Source organism: Cetorhinus maximus, chromosome 5 (genome assembly GCF_964194155.1).
Source record: "Cetorhinus maximus chromosome 5, sCetMax3.hap1.1, whole genome shotgun sequence".
In the NCBI taxonomy this organism is placed as follows: Eukaryota; Metazoa; Chordata; class Chondrichthyes; order Lamniformes; family Cetorhinidae; genus Cetorhinus; species Cetorhinus maximus.
In genome coordinates, this window is record NC_135883.1 from 151,522,743 (window position 1) to 151,546,614 (window position 23,872).

Below are 23,872 nucleotides of genomic sequence, written 5' to 3' on the forward strand. Positions count from 1 at the left end.
AATCCATGCTAATATATTAACCCCAATACCGTGAGCTCCTATCTTGTGCAATAACCTTTTTATGTGGCACCTTACTGAATGCCTTCTGGAAATCCAAATACACTACGTCTACCAGTTCCCCTTTATCAACTCTGCTTGTTATTTCCTCAAAGAACTCTAGCAAATTTGTCAAACATGATTTCCCTTTCACAAAACCATGTTGACTGTTTGTTTGTATTATGCTTTTCTAAATGTCCTATTTCTTCCTTAACAATGGACTCTAGCATTTTCCCAATGACAGATGTTAGGCTGACTGGCCTATAGTTACTGCTTTTTTACTCCCTCCCTTCTTGAATAGGGGCATCACATTAGTGGTTTTCCAATCCGCTAGGGCCCTCCCGGAATCCAGTGAGTTCTGGAATATTTCGACCAATGCCTCCACTATCTCTACAGCCACTTCCTTTAAAACCCTTGGATGCAGGCCATCAGGTCCTGGCAACTTGTCAGCCTTTAGTCCCATTAGTTTGCCAAATACTTTGCCCCTCGTGATAGAGGCTGTCACAAGATTTTTCCTCCCATTAGCTCCTTGCTTATCTGGTATCTTTGAGATGTTTATAGTGTCCTCCACCATGAAGACTGATGCAAAACATTGGTTTAAATTATCTGCCATTTCCCTGTTCCCCATTATCAATTCTCCAGTCACATCCTCCAACAATCCCACGCTCACTTTAGCCACCTTTTTATATACCCGTAGAAGCTCTTGCTGTTTGTTTTTATATTTCTTGCCAATTTTCTTTCATAAACAATTTTCTCCCTCTTTATTAGCTTTTTAGTCATCCGCTGCTGGTTCCAAAAAAAATTCCCAATCCTCTTGGCTACCACTAGTTTTCACCGCTTTGTATGTCTTAGTTTTTGATTGAATACTCTCCTTCGTTACTCACAATAAGAGATTGTGGTGGAAGAATTAATCCAGGCTGGTCTTTTGGTTTATTTTCAAGACGACAACTCAGTGCTACTGACCTCCGAGTAGCTGCCACACAAAGTGTCCCAGCTGTATCTTTTTATTCTATTTAGATGGGATAATCAATGCCCATCAATTGTTTAACTAGCAATTGTTTCTAACAAGGTGATTGCCATACTAACAGATTCCCCTCCTTTCTTTTAAATTAAAACTAAGAAAACTTAAAGAACATTTTTTTAAACAAACAGAAGGAAATAATGTCACGTATTTCCGCAGGCACATCTTTTCGTAAAATAGTCTGATAGGTGGTAACTTGTGTCAACCCATCTTAGAGATCTCTCTTCTCTCTAACATTTCTCTTATGCTGGCTAGGTCTATTCTTAGCCTTTTTTCAGTGACACTTTTCGTGGAATGAACAGTGTCCCAAAGAGACTGGTTATCAACATAACATTCTATGGGCAAACTTTTCCAACATTGCCCCTTATGTAATATTTCTGTCAGTATATTGGAGAAAGTAAACCCCCATATCTAATGCAACAAAAACAAAAATTGCTGGAAAAAAACTCAGCAGGCCTGACAGCATCTGTGAAGAGAAAGACAGAGTTAACGTTTCGAGTCCATATGACTCTTCTTCAGAACTAAAGAGAAGTAAAAATGTGATGAAATATATACTGTTTAAGGGGGGTTGGGACAGGTGAAGCTGGATACAAAGCCAGCGATAGGTGGAGGCAAAGGAGAGATTGCGCAAGATGTCATAAACAAAAAGGTCAAAGGAGTGTTGATAGTGGTGATACTGGCTAAAGGAGGTGCTAATGGTGACATTAAGAGTAGAAAGCAGGATGAGCAAGTGACAGATGGCCCTAGTGGGGGGAGGGGATGGTGAGGGAGAAAAGATCGGAATGGGCTAAAAGGTGTGGATAAAACAATGAATGGAAATACATTTAAAAATAATAGAAATAGATGGGAAAAAATATATAAAAATTTTAAAATAAAAATAAGAAAAAAGGGGATCAACCCATTGAACTCAATGTTAAGTCCGGAAGGCTATAAAGTGCCTAATCGGAAGATGAGGTACTGTTCCTCCAGTTGGCGTTGAGCTTCACTGGAACATTGCAGCAGGCCAAGGACGGACATGAGGGCAGAGTGGTGCGTTGAAATGGCAAGTGACAGGAAGGTCTGGGTCATGCTTGCGGGCAGACCGAAGGTGTTCCGCAAAGCAGTCCCCCAGTCTGCATTTGGTCCCTCCAATGGAGAGGAGAACGCATTGGGAGCAGCGAATGCAGTAGACCAAATTGAGGGAAGTGCAAGTGAAGCATGAAAGGAGTGTTTGGGCCCTTGGACGGTGAGGAGGGGGTAAGTAAAGGGGCGGGTGTTGCACCTTCTGTGATTGCATGGGAAGGTGCCATGGGAGGGGGTTGAGGGTGATGGAGCAGTGGACCAGGACCGTTTAGCCTCTTTCGATCTTTTCTCCCACACCATCCCCTGCCCCCACCCTACCCCCACTAGGGCCATCTTGCTTTCTACTCAATGTCACCATTAGCATCTCATTTAGCCAGTATCACCACCATCAACACCCCTTTGACCTTTTGTTCATGACAGCTTTCGCAATCTCTCCTTTGCCTCCACCTATCGCTGGCCTTGTGTCCAGCTTCACCTGTCCCACCCCGCCTTAAACAGTATGTATTTCACCACATTTTTATTTCACTTTTGTTCTGAAGAGTCATACGGACTCAAAACATTAACTCTGTCTCTCTCTCCACAGATGCTGTCAGACCTGCTGAGTTTTTCCAGCAACTTTTGTTTCAGATTTCCAGCATCTGCAGTATTTTGATTTTACCCCATATCTAATGCTTCTACTATGGCTAGCGTTTCAGCAGCTTAGATGCTTTTCACTACTCTTTTTATTTTCTTAGCCTCCCAAGCCAGTGGGCAACATTTATCGTTCTTTCCCACCAAGAATATGATAAACCCTGCTGTGCTAGAGTACCCATCTGGAAGATTGGCATGTGAAGCATCACCGAAAATGACCAACCTCATATCTTCTGGATCACCCAAGGCTGGAAACTTGAGAGCACAGCTCTCAAAATGTAATTTTTTTTTAAAAAAAGTGTTTTATTTGCTCTCAGAACTTGCTCAACTGTAGCATGTTTCATCATGGTACTCCGCTCCAACACCATAACCAGCGTCAGGTCTAGTCCGAGTGCACAACCAGTTCAACTGCCCAACCAAGCTTCTCAACTGTTCCGTTTCTTCCTTGGTAGCGGGATCCTCTTTTTGTGAGGATCTACCACGAGTTACTGGGATATGATTAACATTTTCTAGATAAGATTGTTGATTCAATGTCACTGCTAACTTACTCTGCTTAATGTCTAAATCTATGTATTTACAGGCCCCTGAAGCCCTATTTCCGACCTGGAATTCCTCCTTTATCTTCTTGATTACCCATTGTTCAAATTCTACAGAGTCTTCCCACAGGAAATCATCAACATGCATAATAAAGATTCCAGCTAGTTTCTCCTTATGGTACCAGTAGAACGTCTGCCTTTAATTGACTGCAACCCGTTTTCAACAGGGCAGATCTCACGGAAAAATATCACTCTCTTGATGCATCATTCATCCCATAAACATACTTGTTCAATTTCCATAACTTTCCTTCTACATCCCCGGCTTTTTTGGGTGGTTTCAGAAAAACTTCCCTTTGAAACTTCTCCCCCTGTAAAAACGCAACCTTTATATCAATCGATTTGCACTCCCAGGAATATGATGCCAAAATAGCTAAAAAAAAAATCTTCAAATTCACTTTCCCCGAAGCAGGTGAGTCCACTCTGACATCCTGATCTCCTAGTCTCTCTCCAAAGCCTCAGGCTACTAATCTCGCTTTGGCCTCATATGTGCTGCCTGGGAGTGCCTTTTCTGTATAGATTCATCTGTGAGATAAAGCTGGCTGTCCTCGGTCGGGTATTTCAGAATATACCCCAAATTCCTTCCAACTTTCTAACTCTTTCCGTTTGGCTTCCTTTATCAGCTAACTTTCCAATTTATTAGCAGCTACTAGAATCTCTCAGTCATAAGGACTTCTACTTCTATTGAGATTGCTAGCTTGCTCTCTGGTCCTCCTTGTTAAGCTACAGTCTCTACTCACATTCCTCTCCCTTTCTGGACTGCTACTATATGATCGTTCTCCCATGCGAACAGAACTCCGTTCGCAAGTCTGTGATTTTTTTTCTAGGGTCATTACCACTTTCTGGTCCACTGTCAGAACTCATACTGTGCTTTCTGGGTTTCCAGATCTTTACCTCGGTTTGCCAATCGATAGGTCTTGTCTCCTGTCCTTCATCCTGCACATTTAGCCAATGTTTGTATTTACCAGTGGCCTTTTCTGCTCTCCCTATGATACTGGCATCCCTCCACACACTGGTTCCTTCTGGCATGTATGTTACCTTTGTTCCTACTTTGGGTAGTTGCCCTTTTGGATGAATAGCGTTGCCCTGTACCTCAGTACTACTTTGTTCATAGTCAGTCAACCCTGTATCTGCTGTCATCTGCTCCTCATAATTACCGTGCATGCGTGTAGTGCATGGTGCCTCCTCGCGTTCTATGTCCTGTTCAGAACTTGTAAAGGTATAGTCAGTGCCAATTAACCATGAAGAATGTACCCTAACAGTTTGATTGCCGTGTTGCACAATTACTACTTTCCCATCACTCCCTATAACCTTGCCAGGTCCTTTCCACTCTTTCTGGCCTTCCTTTATATAATATACTATGTCTCCTTGTCTAAACTGTATTCCTGATGGTCTTATGCAGTGCCGTAGGGCCCGCCGAATTTTCTCCAAAACCTCAGCTTTAATGAAAGCTTTTCTGCCCGCATGCAAAGCGTTCAGATGAGCAGAAAAGGTGGAACTAATGCTCGTCCCTTCTAGGGCAGGGGGAGCATCTGACAACACCAAAGGTAACTTCAGATTTGTTCTGTACACCAACTGATATGGACTGTACCCCCCAACCATTTTCAGAGAGTTCTTTGCATGCACCACCCATGCTAGCGCCATTTGCAATTTACAATCTGTTTATCAGCTAATATTTTATGTAACATCTATTGTCATCTATTACCGCATGGTTTCTTTCACAAAGACCATTAATAAATGGGCTCTCAACTGCAGTGTGCATAACTATGATGTTTAATTTTCACACATCTCTAAATTCCTCATTGGCAAATTCCCCACCATTTACTGTGAGGAACTTCGTTGGTGTTCCTAATCCTGTTCCTACCCATTTCTCCATGACTATAGACAATGGTCCTTTTGTCTTTACCATGTATCACAGTGGATAGGCTAAATCTGGTTGCCATATCTATGAAGTGTAGTAAAATAATACCCCTATCCTTGTCCCAAACTTTCAAGTCCATTGCCACTGCATCATTAAACTCCCTGACTAGTAGCAAACTCACAACAGGGACCCGGTGGTGTCGAGATATTTAAGGCAAATGTCACACTGAGCAGTGGTTTGCTCAATAAGTTCATCATATCCTTTATCGACCACTCCCGCATCTCGAAGCAGAGTCTTCAGTTTCTGTGGCGCCGGATGTGTAAACTGCCTATGTAATTTCCAAATGATCGTCTTTTTGTCCACCAAATTCTTCTTCTCAGCAGTTAACAAAACTTCATGAACTTTTTCCATGAGAAATCTCTGGCTTCCTTAGTGGTAAGCAGTAATGGCCTGACCGAGTAAAATGTAGATCCACATTTTTTCCAAGCACAATTGCTCTTCATTCTTCATACCCGGTGCCATCTGAGCCTTCTTCATCGCAGATCGACTCAACAATAGCGGTATCTCGCTAGAAACCACATCAGTACTGATAAACAGATTGATCTCTGCTATCTTACAAGGGAGGACTACCTGTTTGGAGGATGTTAATGTATTGTCATCTCCAAACCTGAAGCAAGTAGAGCTTTCATACTCTGCCGGTCTGCTGCATCGAGACACTCCAGATAGCAGTCAAGCCAGTCTACGCCACACACCGTAGAAGTGCAACCACTATCCAGAACTGCACAATTGAAGGGGTCTACCATCAAAATACTCATGACCGGATTCAAACTCTCACGTGATCAATACAATTCCATCTTGGCAGTCACCATCGTTTTCAGTTTCAGATGAATCCGTCTCATGGGTCACTTCAAAAACATGATTCCTTCGCTGTGGGCAGTTCATTGCATAATGGTACCGGGAATCACACCGAAAACACCGATTAACCATTCCCCATGCATTTTTTGGGTTTAAACACCTACGGTCACCATCCCAGACACACTTTTTGTCCCGGCTCTCAAATTGGCTAGGATTACGACCATTTTCAGACCTCTTGTAATTAACCCCCATCTTTGTATTGGAATCTTCGTCTAATATTTGGTCGACCACTAAATTCAGTCACCATTGAATCCTCTATCTTTTGTTTCACAACACAGCTGTTCGCATTTGCTTAAAAAGTGGCAGTGAATGACTGTTTCCCTAGAAATTTTTTTAGGGCAGCAGTCATTTGTTCTAGGAGAGATTCTTGCCCCCGGAACGGAACCCGTTAGTACTAAAAGACTATCAATGTGAGAAATGCGAGTACAGTCCAGTAATTTAAATGCCAATACCGATTCTGGAATTACAAGTTCAAATTTCTGTAGTCTCCTGTACCATTTATCAAAATCCATGATATATTCTTCCCTGGACTGCTCATCTGATTTCCTAAACCTATCAAATATCGTCCAAGCTTCACACACTTCCAATAACTCATCCTTTTTGTAAAACTTATCCAAAAATTGTAACAGAAGGTTCAATCCCTCTTCATGATCCAAATCATCCACTTTCCACTCTGAAAATACCTTACTCCTTATCTTATTTTTGGCTGATAATAACGTCAAAGCCATACCTTGTTTCTTCCGGGGTATAGAAGTAACTCGGGTCCACATTTCAATTTCAGTCTTCCATTGCTGATAAGGTTCAGAGTCAGAAAAAAATTGGTGGATAGTCAAAGCTTGCGATTTTGCACCATCCTTCCGCCACTCCATAACTTAAATTGTCAGCAACAGTACACTTCTTTTCCCTCAGAGAACTGAGACAGAAATCTTCATATACAGCAATCAATCAGCAAAGCTTAAAGTTCATCCTCTGCTACCATGTTACTCACAATAAGAGGTTGTGTTGGAAGAATTAATCCAGGCTGGTCTTTTGGTTCAAGCTGGTTTATTTTCAAAACAACTCAGTGCTACTAACCTCCAAGTAGCTTCCACACAAAATGTCCCAGCTGTATCTTTTTATTCTATTTAGTTGGGATAATCAATGCCCATCACCTGTTTAACTAGCAATCGTTTTTAACCGGGTGATTGCCGTATTAACATCCTTGACCATCTGTGTTAACCATGGGTGGTTTATCCTTCTCATCAAGTCCTTCTTTTTGACCAGGATAAATTTATGCTGAGCATTATCTACTTAAATGTCTGCCACTGCTCATCCACTGACCTTCCCCTTAGTCTATTTTCCCAGCCCGCTTTAGACAGCTCTTTCTTCATGCCTGTTATTGCCCCTTATTTAAGCTGAGGACACTGGTTTGAGACCCAAGTTGCTCACCCTCAAACTGAATTTGAAATTCTACCATCTTGTGATTGCTATCCCCAGAGGATCCTTAACTACGATCTCTCTTATTAATCCCACCTCATTACACATTACTAGATCCAAAATAGCCTGTTCCCGGGTAGGTTCTGCAATGTATTGCTCTAAGAAACAATCCCTGATGCACTCTATAAATTCATTAAAAATTCATTACAGTCATTAAAAAATACAAGACCCCTCCAACGATGTCCACTGAATTATGAAAGGTATGTAAAACCCTTTTACTTCTGTAAGAACAGGAAGGGACTTCAAAGGACCACAACATAATTAACTTCTTTGCCTGGTGAACAATAACTCCTTGAAAATTAACAGAACAGCCATTTGTGCTTTTTGAACTATACAAAGGAGGCTGTACAAAGCCATCTTGTGCGGCAGCGTGCAGAACCCAGGAGGAACTCCGAGAAACAACATCAGTGTTCTTGATCAAGGGAGGCCAAAGATGAAAGTATTCAGAAATCAATTGCTGTTCTGCCAAAAGAGTCCAAGCAATCTACAAGTGCCGTAACCACAGAATTAGTGAGGAATAGGAAACCTCTCTCTCTCCCAAAAACCTGCCAAGTTCACCTGAAAAGGCAAACTTCTGAATAATCAACTACAGAAGCCATTGCAGCTGCTAAACCAAACCTCAAGATTCAACTCCTTCACTTCGGAAAGAAGGAATTCAAGAATCAGGCCCGCAACGTAATCGCACTTAGACTGATTTGAAATCTCATCTTTAAGTGTCTTTTTCCTTTATCTGCATTTTTAATCTCTGTATCTGTATTTTAGTTAATAACTTTATCACTTCTACCTAAGTAACTTTCAGCAGTAGTTTTTGCAAGAAATTAATCTTCATCATGTTTAAGACTAAAGCTTGTCTGCTGGATTATTTTTAAATTGAACCACTATTAATTAAAAGTGAATTACATACATGCACAAAAAATTCTTAGAGTCATAGAGGTCTATAGCACAGAAAAAAGCCCTTCGGCCCATCGAGTCTGTGCCAGTCAAACAAGTACCTAACTATTCTAATCACATTTCCAGCACTAGGCCCATAGCCTTGTATGCCATGGCATCGCAAGTGCACATCCAAATGCTCCTTAAATGTTATGAGGGTTTGTGCCTCTACCAACCTTTCAGGCAGTAAGTTCCAGATTACCAACACCCTCTGGGTGAAAAAATTCTTCCTCACATCCCCTCTAAACCTCCTGCCCCTTACCTTAAATCTATGCCCCCTGGTTATTGAGCCCTCCACCAAGGGGAAAAGTTCCTTCCTGTCTACCCTACCTATGCCCCTCATGATTTTATACACCTCAATCATGTCCCCCCTCAATCTCCTTTGCTCCAAGGAAAATAACCCCAGTCTATCCAATCTCTCCTCATAACTAACTCTCCAGCCCAGGCAATATCCTGGTAAATCTCCTCTGCACTCCCTCTAGTGCAATCACATCCTTCCAAAAATGCGGATTCCAGAACTGCACACAATACTCTAGCTGTGGCCTAACCAGCATTTTAGACAATTCCAACATAACCTCCCTCCTCTTATATTCTATGCCTCGACTAGTAAAGGCAAGTATCCCATATGCCTTCTTAACCACCTTAACTACCTGTCCCGCTACCTTAAGGTACCGGTGGACATGCACATCAAGGTTCCTCTTATCCTAGTTACTTCTCAGGGTCCTACCATTCATCGTGTATTCCCGTGCCTTGTTTGTCCTGCTCAAGTGCATCACCTCACACTTATCCAGATTAAATTCCATTTGCCATTGATCAGCCCATCTGACCAGCCTGTCTATATCCTCCTGTAATCTAAGGCTATCCTCCTCACTATTTACCACTCCACCAATTTTGAAGTCATCCGCGAACTTACTGATCAACCCTCCTACATTCAAGTCTAAATCGTTTATATGTGCCACAAACAGCAAGGGACCCAACACTGATGCCTGCAGAACCCCACTGGATACAGGTCGCAAAAACATCCCTCGACCATCACCCTCTGCTTCCTGCCACTCAGCCAATTCTGGATCCAATTTGCCAAATTGCCTTGGATCCCATGGGCTCTTGCCTTCATTAACAGTCTCTCATGCGGGACCTTATCAAAAGCCTTGCTGAAATCCAAGTAGACTACGTCAAATGCATTGCTCTCATCTACACACCTGGTCACCTCTTTAAAAAAATTCAATCAAATTGGTCAGACATGACCTCACCTTAACAAAACCATGCTGACTGTTCTTGATTAATCCCTGCCTCTCCAAGTGTAGATTAATTCTGTCCCTCAGAATTGCTTCCAATAGTTTCCCCACCACTTAGCTCACAGACCACTTTAACGAAACACCTTTTATGTGGTTGTGACACTGTATACAAATCATGTGAACCCCTGGATTAGATTCCAGTCAGTAATCACTCCCAGATATGTATTATTATATATATATGTGAACCCTTCGATTAGATTCCAGTTAGTAATCACTCTCTTGTATCCATTATTCTATAGATAAAATATCTAAATCCCTCAATTAGATTCCAGTCTGTAATCACTCCCAGGGATCCATTACTCTATATATAAACCATCTGAACCCCTAAATTAGATTCCAGTCTGTAATCACTCCCTGGTATCCATTATTCTATATATAAACCATCTGAACCTCTTGATTAGATTTCAGTCTGTAATCACTCCGATGTATCCATTATTCAATATATAAACCATCTGAACTCCTCGATTAGATTCCTGTCTGTAATCACTCCCAGATATTACTTGAGCTGAACGCAGCTTGAAAACCCAATCAGCAATGTCCATATTTTAACTTTAAAACTCACACACACTTTCCCCAATCATTGCTGAAATAAAGAGATGAGGATGAACATGTTTAAATGTGGGGAGATATTGAGATGCCCCTGAGCTGAGCTCTGCTCTGGACTCCACTGGGTGAGGGAGACCGTTTGCAACATCTTCAACGCGAACAACTGGGTTAAATAAATATCCTCCAGCTGATTCCTGCCGCCACAGCCCCTTGCTCTTCCGAGCTAAGGATAAACTCACAGTTCACTGTTGTCAGCAGCATCTTCCACCGCCTGGAAACCAATAGAAGCACTTCCGGGTTGCAGCCCAGAACTACTTCCGGGGCACGAAGGAGGCAACGGTTTTTTTAAATTTAGTTTTATTTAAATCTCATTTCTGTGCATTGTCTGCCAAGAGCATTGATAATGGTCGATTTTAAATTATTTTTTATTAATAACTATTTTTAATTAACTCAAAGTTAATTAAAAAGCTGAAAACACTCATTGGGGATCTGGCAGCATCTGTGGAGAAACAGTTCTGATGAAGAGTTAAGTTGGACCTGAAGCCTTAACTCTGTTTCTCTCTCCACTAATGCTCCCAGACCTGCTGGGTTTTTCCAGTATTTTCAAATTTCCATTATCCCTGCAGTGTATTTTGCTCTTTTTTTTTTGCATTACACTTCAGAAATACCAACTCTTCACTTGGTATAAGGCACCTTGAGATGCCTTGTGGCCGCAATATAAAATTAGAGTGTCCATGCGCTTACGTCATTTTGGACAGTCCCTTGATGAGGTTATGTCCCCAAACAAACAATGGCCCCGAGTTCGGTTGGCATTGACACTGCATGTGAAGATTTCTGAAATTGTTTTTATTTTCATCCGGGACCTCCGATTCCAGCTGAAGCACCAATGGGTCAGTGCAGACACCCATGGGTGAAGACTGTCGAGCACAAGAAAAGAAGGACGATGCGACGTCGGGCCTGCTTCTCATGATATTAGCTGCCATATTCGGGTAAGTTTTTGGAAGTTTTGATTCTTTCAGTGGGCTAGCAAGTGGATGAGGAGGCGGGTGAATGAGTGTGGGTGAGTAGGTCGTCGGATGGCAGGTGTAGTCAGGTGGGGTAGTCAGGTCAGGTAGGGGGGTGGCGATTGGGTTAGGGGATAATTGGGTGGGGGGTACTCAGGTCATGTCGGGAGGAGTAATTGGGTGTGGGGGCTGGTAAGGTTGCATCGGGTGGTAGCCAATGGGGGGAGTAGTTGGGTCGGGTGCGTAGTCAGGTAAAGTCGAAGGTAGTCGACTGACCATAAGACATAGAAGCAGAAGTAAGCCATTCAGCCGATCGAGTCTGCTCCGCCATTCAAAATCATCATGGCTGATCTGATAATCCTCAACTCCTCCTTCCTGCCCTTTGCCCATAACCCTTGATTCCCTTACTGATTAAAACTCTGTCTCTGTCCGCCTTGAATATACTTAATCACTCAGCTTCTACAGCCCTGTGCAGTAAAGAATTCCACAGAGTGGGGATGGTCGGATCAGGCGGCTCTCATGTCTGCTTGAGGTACAGTTGGTTCGGGTTGGAGGTTGATCGGGTGGGAGGTGTTGATTGGGTTGGGGGGGGTTTGATTGTGGCACTCAGTTCATTTATGTTGGCTAATCACTAAGTCAGATTGGGAATTAACCAGTATAATATTTTCTATGTAAGTATGCAGGTATGTCCCGTGTGTCTGACCCAAGTTTCAGTCACTGAGTTCAGCGCCGGAGACTTTCGCAGAAAGCCCTGAACCGCAGAAATCAGCCCATCAGAATTTCAAACTGCACATGTGTCATGGCCCCCTCCCCGGTGGGGTCCTGAAGATATTTCCCAACTTACGACCAATTCCCAATGATATGGATACCAGAAGATTTGGGTCAAATGTTCCTGGTTCATGAAATTTGTTCCCAGCTGCATGCCATATTGTTATGGCATGGCAGATGACGTGTGTCAGGCGGACCAAATACACAAGGGAAACTTGGCCACGCTATCACAATGCATTTGCAATTTGTATTTATTACAAGAAGATGTGTGCACTGATTTCAGAAGCAATGAGTCCACTAAGACCTTTAGAGATTTTAAAAATTGAATTAAAATACTTATTAACAAAATAAAAGATTTCAAGCACATACATAAGACTACAATTATTAATACTATAACAAATCCTAATTAACCTGACTCCCAGTTACACACCCCCTTAAGGCAACAGTCCAAAATAGATTTTAGATTTTTAAAAAAGCAGCAAGTTAACACACTACCCACCTGACAGTGGAATTCCAAATGGTTTTCTCCAAATTCAGTTACTGGACACAACAGAATTATGCACAAATAGCTGGAGGCTTCTTCAAGGCTGCTCCACACACTCCTGTTAGACCTTACATGGCCTTTCATTCTCCCTTTTATATGTTTCCCTCTCTTTAATATGTAAATTCCATTCTTCCATAGGTCTTTGGAACTGTAACTTTCCCAAAATATAAAAACTTCCATGTTGCCAATATTGTCAGGAAGCTTTGGGGGAAAATAAACACGCTACTTTTAAAGAATTAATTGGCGGGATATGGGCTTCGCTAGCTGTGCCAGCATTTATTGCCCATTTCTAGTTGTCCTTGAGAAGGTGGTGGTGAGCTGCTTTCTTGAACCGCTGCAGTCCATGTCCACAATGCTGTTAGGAAGGGAGTTCCAGGACTTTGACCCAGCAACAACGAAGGAACGGCAATGTATTTGCAAGTCAGGATGGTGAGTGACTTGGAGGGGAACTTCCAGGTGGTGGTGTTCCCATCTATCTGCTGCCCTTGTCCTTCTAGATGGTAGTGCTCGTGGGTTTGGAAGGTGCTGTCGAAGGAGTCTTGCTGAATTCCTGCAGTGCATCTTGTGGATGGTACACACTGCTGCTACTGTGCGTCGGAGGTGGAGGGGGCGAATGTTTGTGGATGTGATGCCAATCAAGCGGGCTGCTTTGTTCTGGATGGTATCAAGCTTCTTGAGTGTTGTGGGAGCTGCACTCAGGCAAGTGGGGAGTATTTCTTCATACTCCTGACTTGTGCCTTGTAGATGGTGGACAGGCTTTGGGGAGTCAGGAGGTGGGTTACTCATCACACGATTCCTAACCTCTGACCAGCTCTTGTAGCCACAGTATTTATATGGCTAGTCCAGTTCAGTTTCTGGTCAATGGTAAACCCCAGGAAGATAATAGTGGGGGACTCAACGATGGTAATGCCATTGAACGTTAAGAGGCGATGGTTAGATTCCCTCTTGCTGGAAGTGGTCATTGCGTGACACTTAAATGGCGCAAATGTTACTTGCCACTTGTCTGCCCAAGCCTGGATATTGTCCAGGCCTTGCTGAATTTGGACATGGCCTGCTTCAGGATCTGAGGAGTCACCAATGGTGCTGAACATTGTGCAATCATCAGCGAACATTCCCACTTCTGACCTTATGATGGAAAGAAGGTCATTGATGAAGCAGCTGAAGATGGTTGAGCCGAGGACACTACCCTGGGCAACTCCTGCAGTAATGCCCTGGAGCTGAGATAGCTGACTTCCAACAACCACATCTTTATTCCTTTCTGCTAGGTATGACTCCAACCGGCAGAGAGCATTCCCCCTGATTCCCATTGACTCCAGTTTTGCTAGGGCTCCTTGATGTCACACTTGGTCAACTGCTGTCTTAATGTCAAGGGCAGTCACTCTCACCTCACCTCGGGAGTTCAGCTCTTTTGTCCATGTTTGAACCAAGGTTGTAATGAGGTCAGGAGCTGAGTGGCCCTGGCGGAACCCAAACTGGGCATCAGTGAGCAGGTTATTGCTAAGCAAGTTGCGCTTGATAGCACTGTGTGACCCATTCCATTACTTTACTGATGATCGAGAGTAGACCGATGGGCCAATAATTGGCCGAGTTGGATTTGTCCTGTTTTTTGTGTACAGGACATACCTGGGCAATTTTCCGCATAACCGGGTAGATGAAAGTGGTGCAGCTGCACTGGAACAGCTTGGCTAGGGGCGCGGCAAGGTTTGGTGCACAATTGCCAAAATATTGTCAGGGCCCGTAGCCTTTGCATTATTCAGTGTCTTCAGCCGTTTCTTGATATCAGTGCAGTGAATCGAATTGGCTGAAGACTGGCATTTGTGATGCTGGGGACCTCCGGAGGAGGCCAAGATGGATCATCCACTTGGCACTTCTGGCTGAAGATTGTAGGCAAAGCCTTATCTTTTGCACTGATGTGCTGCTTGGCTCCCCTATCATTGAGGATGGGGATATTTGTGGAGCTCCCTCCTCCAGTGAGTTGTTTAATTATCCACCAACATTCATGACTGGATTTGGCAGGACTGCAGAGCTCAGATCTGATCCGTTGGTTGTGGGATTACTTATCCCTGTCTATCACTTGCTGCTTATGCTTTTGGCACGCAAGTAGTGCTGTGTTATAGCTTCACCAGGTTGACACCTCATTTTTAGGTATGCCTGGTGCTGCTCCTGGCATGCCCTGCAGCACTCTTCATTGAACCAGGGTTGATCCCCTGGCTTAATGGTAATTGGTAATGGTAGAGTGGAGGATATGCCAGGCCATGAGGTTACAGATTGTGTTTGAATACAATTCTGCTTCTGCTGATGGTCCACAGCACCTCATGGATGCCCAGTCTTGAGCTGCTAGATCTAACCCATTTTTAAAAAAATTCATTCATGGGATGTGGGCGTCGCTAGCTAGGCCAGCATTTATTGCCCATCCCAAATTGCCCTTGTTCAGAGGGTATTTGAGAGTCAACCACGTTTAGTCATAGTCATGGAGATCTACAGCACAGAAAAAGGCCCTTTGGCCCATCGAGCCTGCGCCAGTCAAACAAGTACTTAACTATTCTAATCCCATTTTCCAGCACAAGGCCCATAGTCTTGTATGCCATGGCATCGCAAGTGCATATCCAAATGCTCCTTAAATGTTATGAGGGTTTCTGCCTCTACCACCCTTTCAGGCAGTGAGTTCCAGATTCCCACCACCCCCTGGGTGAAAAAATTCTTTCTCACATCCCCTCGAAACCTCCTGCCCCTCACCTTAAATCTATGCCCCCTGGTTATTGATCCTTCCGCCAAGGGGAAATGTTCCTTCCTGTCTACCCTATCAATGCCCCTCTTAATTTTATACACCTCAATCTCCACTGCTGCAAGGAAAATAACCCCAGTCTACCCAATCTCTCCTCAAAACTAAAACTTTCCAGCCCAGGCAACATCCTAGTAAATCTCTTCTGCACTCTCTCTAGTGCAATCACATCCTTTCTATAATGCAGATTCCAGAACTGCACACAATACTCTAGCTGTGGCCTAACCAGCATTTTATACAGTTCCAGCATAACCTCCCTGCTCTTATATTTTGTGCCTCAGCTAATAAAGGCAAGTATCCCAAACGCCTTCTTCACCACCTTATCTACCTGTCCCGCTACCTTAAGGAACCGGTGGACATGCACACCAAGGTCTCTCTGATCCTAGGTACTTCCCAGGGTCCTACCATTCATCGTGTATTCCCGTGCCTTGTTTGTCCTGCCCAAGTGCATTACCTCACACTTATCCAGATTAAATTCCATTTGCCATTGATCAGCCCGTCTATATCCTCCAGTAATCTAAGGCTATCCTCCTCACTATTTACCACCCCACCAATTTTCGTGTCATCGGCAAACTTACTGATCAACCCTACTTCATTTAAGTCTAAATCGTTTATATATGCCACAAACAGCAAGGGACCCAACACTGATCGCTGTGGAGACCCACTGGACACAGGTATCCAGTCACAAAAACACCTCTCAACCATCACCCTCTGCTTCCTGCCACTCAGCCAATTCTGGATCCAATTTGCCAAATTGCCTTGGATCCCATGGGTTCTTACTTTCATTATCAGTCTCCCATGCGGGACCTTATCAAAAGCCTTGCTGAAATCCAAGTAGCCTACGTCAAATGCATTGCCCTCATCTACACACCTGGTCAACTCTTTGAAAAATTAAATCATATTGGTCAGATATGACCTCCCCTTAACAAAACCATGCTGACTGTCCTTGATTAATCCCTGCCTCTATAAGTGTAGATTAATTCTGTCCCTTAGAATTGCTTCCAATAGTTTCCCCACCACTGAGGTTAGACTGACTGGCCTGTAGTTCCCTGGTTTATCCCTTCCTCCCTTGAATAACGGTACCACATTGGCTGTCCTCCAGTCCTCTGGCACCTCTCCTGTGGCCAGAGAGATATTGAAAATTATTGCCAGCGCCCCTGCTATCTCCTCCCTTGCCTCACTCAACAGCCTGGGATACATTTCATCTGGGCCTGGAGATTTATCTACTTTTAAGCCTGCCAGACCACTTAGAACCTCCTCCCTTTCTATGCTAATTTCTTCAATTATATCACAGTCCTTCTGCCTGAGTTCCATATCCACGTCGTCCCTCTCACTTGTGAACACCGACACAAACTATTAATTTGGAACCCTACCTACGTCTTCTGGCTCCACGCACAAATTACCACTACGGTCCTTAATGGCCCCTAGTCTTTCCCTCGTTATCCTCTTACTCTTAATGTACTTGTAAAATAACTTTGAATTTTCTTTTATTTTACCTGCCAATGTTTTTTCATGCCCCTTTTTTGCACTCCTAATTTCTTTCTTAAGTTCCCCCCTACACATTCTATACTCCTCCAGGACTTCCGCTGTTTTGAGCCCTAGGTATCTGCTGTAAGCCTCCCTTTTTCTCTTTATCCAATCCTGTATATCCCTCAACATCCAGGGTTCCCTGGATTTGTTGGTCTCACCCTTTATCTTTACTGGAATATGTTGGCACTGTACTCTCCCTGTTTCTTTCTTGAATGAGCCCCATTGCTCTGATGCAGATTTACCTAAAAGTAGCTTCTCCCAGTCCACTCTGGCCAAATCATATCTGATCTTATTAAAATTGGCCTTCCCCCAATTTAGAACTCTGATTTCTGGCCCATCCTTGTCCTTTTCCATAACAACCTTGAATCTAACAGAGTTATGATCACTATCTGCAAAATGCTCCCCCACTGATACCTCTACCACTTGCCCGGCTTCATTCCCTAAAATTAATGCCAGGACTGCCCCCTCTCTTGTAGGACCTTCTACGTACTGGCTTAAAAAGCTCTCCTGGATGCATTTTAAGAATTCCGCTCCCTCTAAACCTATCACACTATGTCTAACCCAGTTAATATTGGGGAAGTTGAAATCCCCTACTATTACTACCCTATTATTTTTACACTTCTCTGAAATTTGCCTACATATCTGCTCTTCTATTTCTCGCTGACTGTTTTGGGGTCTATAGTACACTCCCAGCAATGTGATTGCTCCTTTTTTGTTTTTCAGTTCTACCCATATGGCTTCATTTGAGGAGCCTTATAAGATGTCATCCCTCCTTACTGCTGTAATTGATTCCTTGATCAATATTGCAATAACCCCTCCTCTCTTACCTCCTTCCCTGTCTCGCTTGAAGACCCTATATCCTGGAATATTGAGCTGCCAATTCTGCCCCTCTCTCAACCATGTCTCTGTGACAGCAATGTGTTAACTTCCATGTGTTAATTTGTTCCCTCAACTCATCTGTCTTATTCGTCAGACTCCTTGCTTTAAAATAAATACCATCCTCCTCCCTTGTGCCTTAACTGGCCTATAATTTCTATGCCTTCCAGACTCACTGTGCATCTCCCCCTGTTGAACCTCCTCTCAGGATCCCATCCCCCTGCCAGGTTAGTTTAAACCCTCCCCAACAGCACTAGCAAACCACCCCGCAAGGATGTTGGTCCATTCCAGTTTAGGTGCAACCCATCCACCTTGTACAGGTCCCACTGCCCCCTGAAACGGTCCCAATGTCCCAGATATCTAAAGCCCTCCCCCTCCTGCACCATCTATCCAGCCATGCATTCAACTGGACTAACCTCCTAATTCTATACTCACTAGCACCGGAAGTAATCCAGAGATTTTGAGGTCCTGTTTTTTAATCTGTTTCCTAGCTCCCTAAATTCTGCTTGCAGGACCTCATCCCTCTACCTATATCATTGGTACCAATATGTACCACGATCTCTGTTTGCCCTCCCCCTTTTGAATGCCCTGCAGCTCTTCAATGAAATCCTTGACCCTGGCACCAGGGAGGCAACATACCATCCTGGAGTCATGTCTACGGCCGCAGAAATGCCTGTCTGTTCCCCTCACTATCGTTTCTGAGAGTCTGGAGTCACACGTAGGCCATCATTAGACTTTTAATTCCAGATTTTTATTGAATTCAAATTCCACCATCTGCCGTGGTGGGATTCGAACCCGTGTCCCTAGAGCATTACACTGGGTCTCTGGATTACTAGTCCAGCAACAATACCACTGCGCCATCGCCTTCCCATATAGCAGTAGTGCCACATAACACGATGGACGGTGTCCTCAATATGGGACTTCATCTCCACAACAACCGTGCGGTGGTCACTCATACTGATACTGTCATGGACAGATGCACCTGCGGCAGGCAGGTTGGTGAGGATGAGGTCAAGTATGTTTTTCCCTCTTGTTGGTTCCCTCACCACCTGCCGCAGACCCAGTCTAGCAGCTATGTCCTTAAGGATTCGGCCAGCTCGGTCAGTAGTGGTGCTACCAAGCTACTCTTGGTGATGGACGTTGAATTCCCCCACCAAGAGTATATTCTGCGCCCTTGCCACCCTCAGTGCTTCCTCCAAGTGGTATTCAACATGGAGGAGCGCTGATTCATCAGCTGAGGAGGTTTCCTTGCCCATGTTTGACCTGATGTCACGGGACTTCATGGAGTCCGGAGTCAATGTTGAGGACTCACAGGGCAACTCCCTCCCGAATGTATACCACTGTGCCACCACCTCTGCTGGGCATGTCCTGCCGGTGGGACAGGACATACCCAGGAATGGTGATGGTGGTGTCTGGGACATTATCTATAAGATATGATTCCGTGAGGATGAATATCTCAGGCTGTTGCTTGACTAGTCAGTGAGACAGCTCTCCCAATTTTGGCACTAAATGTTAGTAAGGAGGACTTTGCAGGGTCAACTGGGCGGAATTTGCCGTTGTTGTTTCCGGTGCCTAGGTCGATGCCTAGGGTGGTCCGTCTAATTTCATTCCTTTTTTTGTGGCTTTGTAGCAGTTTTGATACAACGGAGTGGCTTAACCACATTGCCACTGCACAGTCACTCCACACAGTGGTCTGGAGTCACACGACAACAGATTTCCTTTCCTAAAGGGCATTAGTGAACCAGAAGGGTTTTTATAACAATCGACAATGGTCATCATCAGACATTTAATTCCAGATTTTCATTGAAATCAAATTCTACCATCTGCTGTGTGGGATTTGGGTCCCCAAAGTATTTACTCTGGGCCTCTGGATTACTAGTCCATCGACAATACTACTACGCCATCGCCTCCGCTCCTTAGCCTTACTTATCCGGCTAGTTGTAAACAGGCTAACACCCTTTTGAAATTGGAACAATCCCTTCGCTTATCTAAAAATGCAAATTCCCTTCACACCTTATATGCTAAGCCAGCAGCCATGTTTATGCATTAGCATTTCAAGTACGTTTCTACACCTAGCTTCTTTTCCTGATTTCAAGCTTGCAGTCTACCTGACTCCAAATGTAATTAAATCACACAGACAGAACCATCTGCACTCACACCCATAAACCTACTTTACAACAAACCAGAAAAATATTATGAAAATTATTACACTTTCGTAACACTATTAATGGCTATGCAGGTCCAAATCAGCACCATATGATCCCAAGCTGCCCTGTGATTAGTCAATAAGGTGGGCAGGGTTGTGAAGCAGCCTGGCAGGGCATATTCCAGTTCGTGGAAGGAATGTCAATCTCCTGTTTTCAAGCAAGAGAAGGGGTGAACACACTGAGACAATTTAATTTTTGCAGGGATCGCTCTCTGAGGTCATAGCGTACGTGCATAATCCTTGCCCCTTCAAGGACATCCTCTCTTTCCAACATGACAATGTCTACCCTAATCAGTACTGCCATCCCAACTCCCTTTTTCCCTTGGTGAGTATTCATCACTTTGTGCATTTGCATCCATGCATTCTCAACCTATTCCTCCATAGTCCTTAGTCTAGTCCTATCTAAGATGGTATAACTTCCTTCTCTAGTACATCTAACACTTTCACTTTATGCACCTTATTCCTCTTTTCTACTTGGATATGCTCGTGCCCACCCCCCTGCCAATTCAGCTGAAACTCTCCCCAGCCACACAAGTGAACCACCCCACGATGAAACTGATCCCAATCCTGTTGAGGTGCAACCCGTCCCTTTTAAATAGGAGCCTCCTGCCCCAGAACTGGTCCTAATGCCCCAGGAATCTGAAGCCATGCTTCAAACTACACATTTACCCTCCCTATCTTCCTATTTCTACTTGTGCAGTAGCGTGTAATGAGAGCAATTGAGGAATTACTACCTTCGAGGTTCTACTTTTTAGCTTCCTCCCTAGCTTCTGAAAATCAGGCCAACACCTGCCCACTATATTGTTGGTACCAATGTGTACCACAACTTCTAGCTCACATCCCTCCCCCTGCAGAATATTTTGCACCCTCTCTGTGATGTCCTTTACTCTGGCACCAGGGAGGCGACTCACAAAGACAGTTACCTGCCTGTCCTCCTGACTATGCAATCTCCTATGCATCTCTACTCTTTGCTGTTCCCTCCTATGCAGCCCCTTGCCCATGGCCTGAACTGCATTCCTTCAAGGTGTCATCAATCCGAGCAGTCTCTGCTGCTGAGTACCAGTTTGAGAGCATCACAAACGCCCCAAAGATTCCTGCACCTAATGCCTCTTCCTACACTTCTGAATAGCTACCCATTTACTATCCAGAGTTCACACTCCCTGAGGGGTGACCACCTTCAGGAGTGTTTAATCTAGGAAACTTTCATCCTTCCTGAAACTTTCATCCTTGGGGGAAAGCTCCTCGCTGTTTGGAGTCATACCTAGCACAAAGCAAGATGGTTGTGCTTGTTGGAAGTCAGTCATCTCAGCTGCAGGACATCACTGCAGAAGTTCCTCAGGGTAGTGTCCTCGGCCCAACCATCTTCAACTGCTTCATCAATGACCTTCCTTCCATCATAAGGTCAGAAGTGGGGATGCCTGCTGATGATTGCACAATGTTCAGCACCATTCGCGACTCCTCAGATACTGAAGCAGGCCATGTCCAAATTCAGGAAGACCTGGACAATATCCTGGCTTGGAGTGACAAGTAACATTCGTGCCACACAAGTGTCAGGCAATGACCATCTCCAACAAGAGAGAATGCAACCATTGCCCTTTGATGTTCAATGGCATTACTATCACTGAATCCCCCACTATTAACATCCTGGGGTTTACCATTGACCAGAAACTGAACTGGACTAGCCATATAAATACTGTGGTTACAAGAGCTGATCAGATGCTAGGAATCCTATGATGAATAACTCACCTTCTGACTCCCCAAAGCCCGTCCATCATCTACAAGGCACAAGTCATGAGTGTGATGGAATATTCCCCACTTGCCTGGATGAGTGCAGCTCCCAAAACACTCAAGAAGCTTGACACCATCCAGAACAAAGCAGCCCGCTTGATTGGCACCACATCCACAAACATTCACTCCCTCCACCACCGTCGCACAGTAGCAGCAGTGTGTACCATCTACAAGATGCACTGCAGGAATTCAGCAAGACTCCTTCGAAAGCACCTTCCAAACCCATGACCACTACCACCTAGATGAACAAGGGCAGTAGATAGATGGGAACACCACCACCTGGAAGTTCCCCTCCAAGTCACTCATCATCCTGACTTGTAAATATATTCCCGTTCCTTCACTGTTGCTGGGTCAAAATCCTGGAACTCCCTTCCTAACAGCATTGTGGATGTACCTACACCACAAGGACCGCAGCGATTCAAGAAGGCAGCTCACCATCACCTTCTCTAGGGCAACTAGAAATGGGCAATAAATGCTGGCCCAGCCAGCGAAGCCCACATCCTGTTAATGAATAAAAAAATGTTGTTCCAGCGTGACTCCAATTGCCCCATAAGTTCAGACATCCTGAGCTCAAGCAGCTGGAGACACTTCTGACACACGTGGCTCCTCCAGGATGCATGTAGTATAGGCATCTGTCCGTCTCGGCAGATGATGGACTGCGCCTGGGGCTTATGTCACATCTGTTGTGGCTGTAGAAGGCAAATCATGAGAGGCAGTCCCTTCTGCAGCTGGCACAGATGAATAGTGTTGGCCCATGGCCAACTGATGTTCTGCCTTCCAGTGGGCTCTCTTTTCTGTTATCTGATCATTTCTTTTATCTTCTGCTTTTTGCACACCCTTCCTGACTGCTTGTCTCCAGTCTCTCCAGTCAGCGGCAAGGACTTCCCATGCATTGACTCTTGTCCCAGTCAGCTTGAGGTCTCACTTACAAATGTCCATGTATCGCAAACATGGGTGACCTGATGGTCTTGTGCTGATAGCAAGCCCGCCGTAGAGCATGTCCTTGGGGATGTGGCCATCATCCATTCGGTTCATGTGACCCAGCCGTTGGAGCCGCTGCTAGCTCTAAAGGGCAAACATGCTGGGGATCCCTGTACACTGATGAACTTCTGTATTCAGCACTCTGACCTGCCAGGAGAGGCCCAATATTCATCTGAGGCAATGGAGGTGGAAGCTGTTCAGCCCCTTTTATTGGCTTGTATAAGTTGTCATCGCTTCACTACTGTAAAGGAGGCTGTTGAGAACACAAGCCTGGTACACAGGGAGCTTTGTATTTTCAGTTAGCTTGCTGATGGTCCACACTCAACCCCACAATTTTGACCCAGGACAGATGAAGTGTCCTGAAGTTCCCAGAAGCTGCAAGAATTGCAAGCAACAGATCTTAGCTGCCCATCTGTGATCTGAAAAATCTCTCTTCCCTCTGTTAGAATCGATGTGGGTTGTTTAAATTAATTTAATGATAGCCTCTAGACCGCTTCTGTGCTAATCCTCTTCTTATTAATTCACTTACTGTTATATTTACCTTGCTTGTGCTGACAATATTTTGCTTTTTTTAACCTGGCTCCCTGACGCTGGCACTCCACTCCGCTGCCCTTTCTCTGAACTCCTTCAGCTATGCGCTCCTCACATCCATGTTCACCCATCACCCACCTGCTGATTCTTGGGTTTTTTTTTGTCGATTTGTCCTCACAGCGCTCTCTCCCACTGACTGTCACTTACTCCCAGCTCTCTCTCTCTGCCTGCCACCCGCTAACTCCCACAGATTCTCTATCTCTCTCTCTGCTTCCCACTGACTGTCTGTCTCCCGCTGAATCCCACAGACTCGCTTTCTGTCTGTCTCCCACTGACTCCCGCAGACTTGCTCTCTCTCTCCCTCTCTCTCTCTCTCTCTCTCTCTGTGTCTCCCCGCTTTTAGCTTTGGGCCTCTGGCACTGTTTTCCCTCAGGCTCAATCTCTCTGACTCCTACTGACTACATTAGGCTTGTGCTCTCTGTCTTTGAGGAAAAGGA

General features: G+C 44.5%; 1 protein-coding gene across 1 annotated transcript in view; it reads right to left on the bottom strand.

The window, feature by feature from the left end:
• The window catches only part of mrpl33 (mitochondrial ribosomal protein L33), a 38,116-nt gene extending 27,467 nt beyond the window's left edge, over positions 1–10,649 (bottom strand). Inside the window, exon 1 of the mRNA XM_078542707.1 lies at positions 10,605–10,649. Within this exon, the coding sequence (XP_078398833.1) occupies positions 10,605–10,626 (22 nt within the window). The 5' untranslated portion in view covers positions 10,627–10,649. The remainder of the gene's footprint in view (positions 1–10,604) is intronic.
• Positions 10,650–23,872: the final 13,223 nt, after the last annotated feature.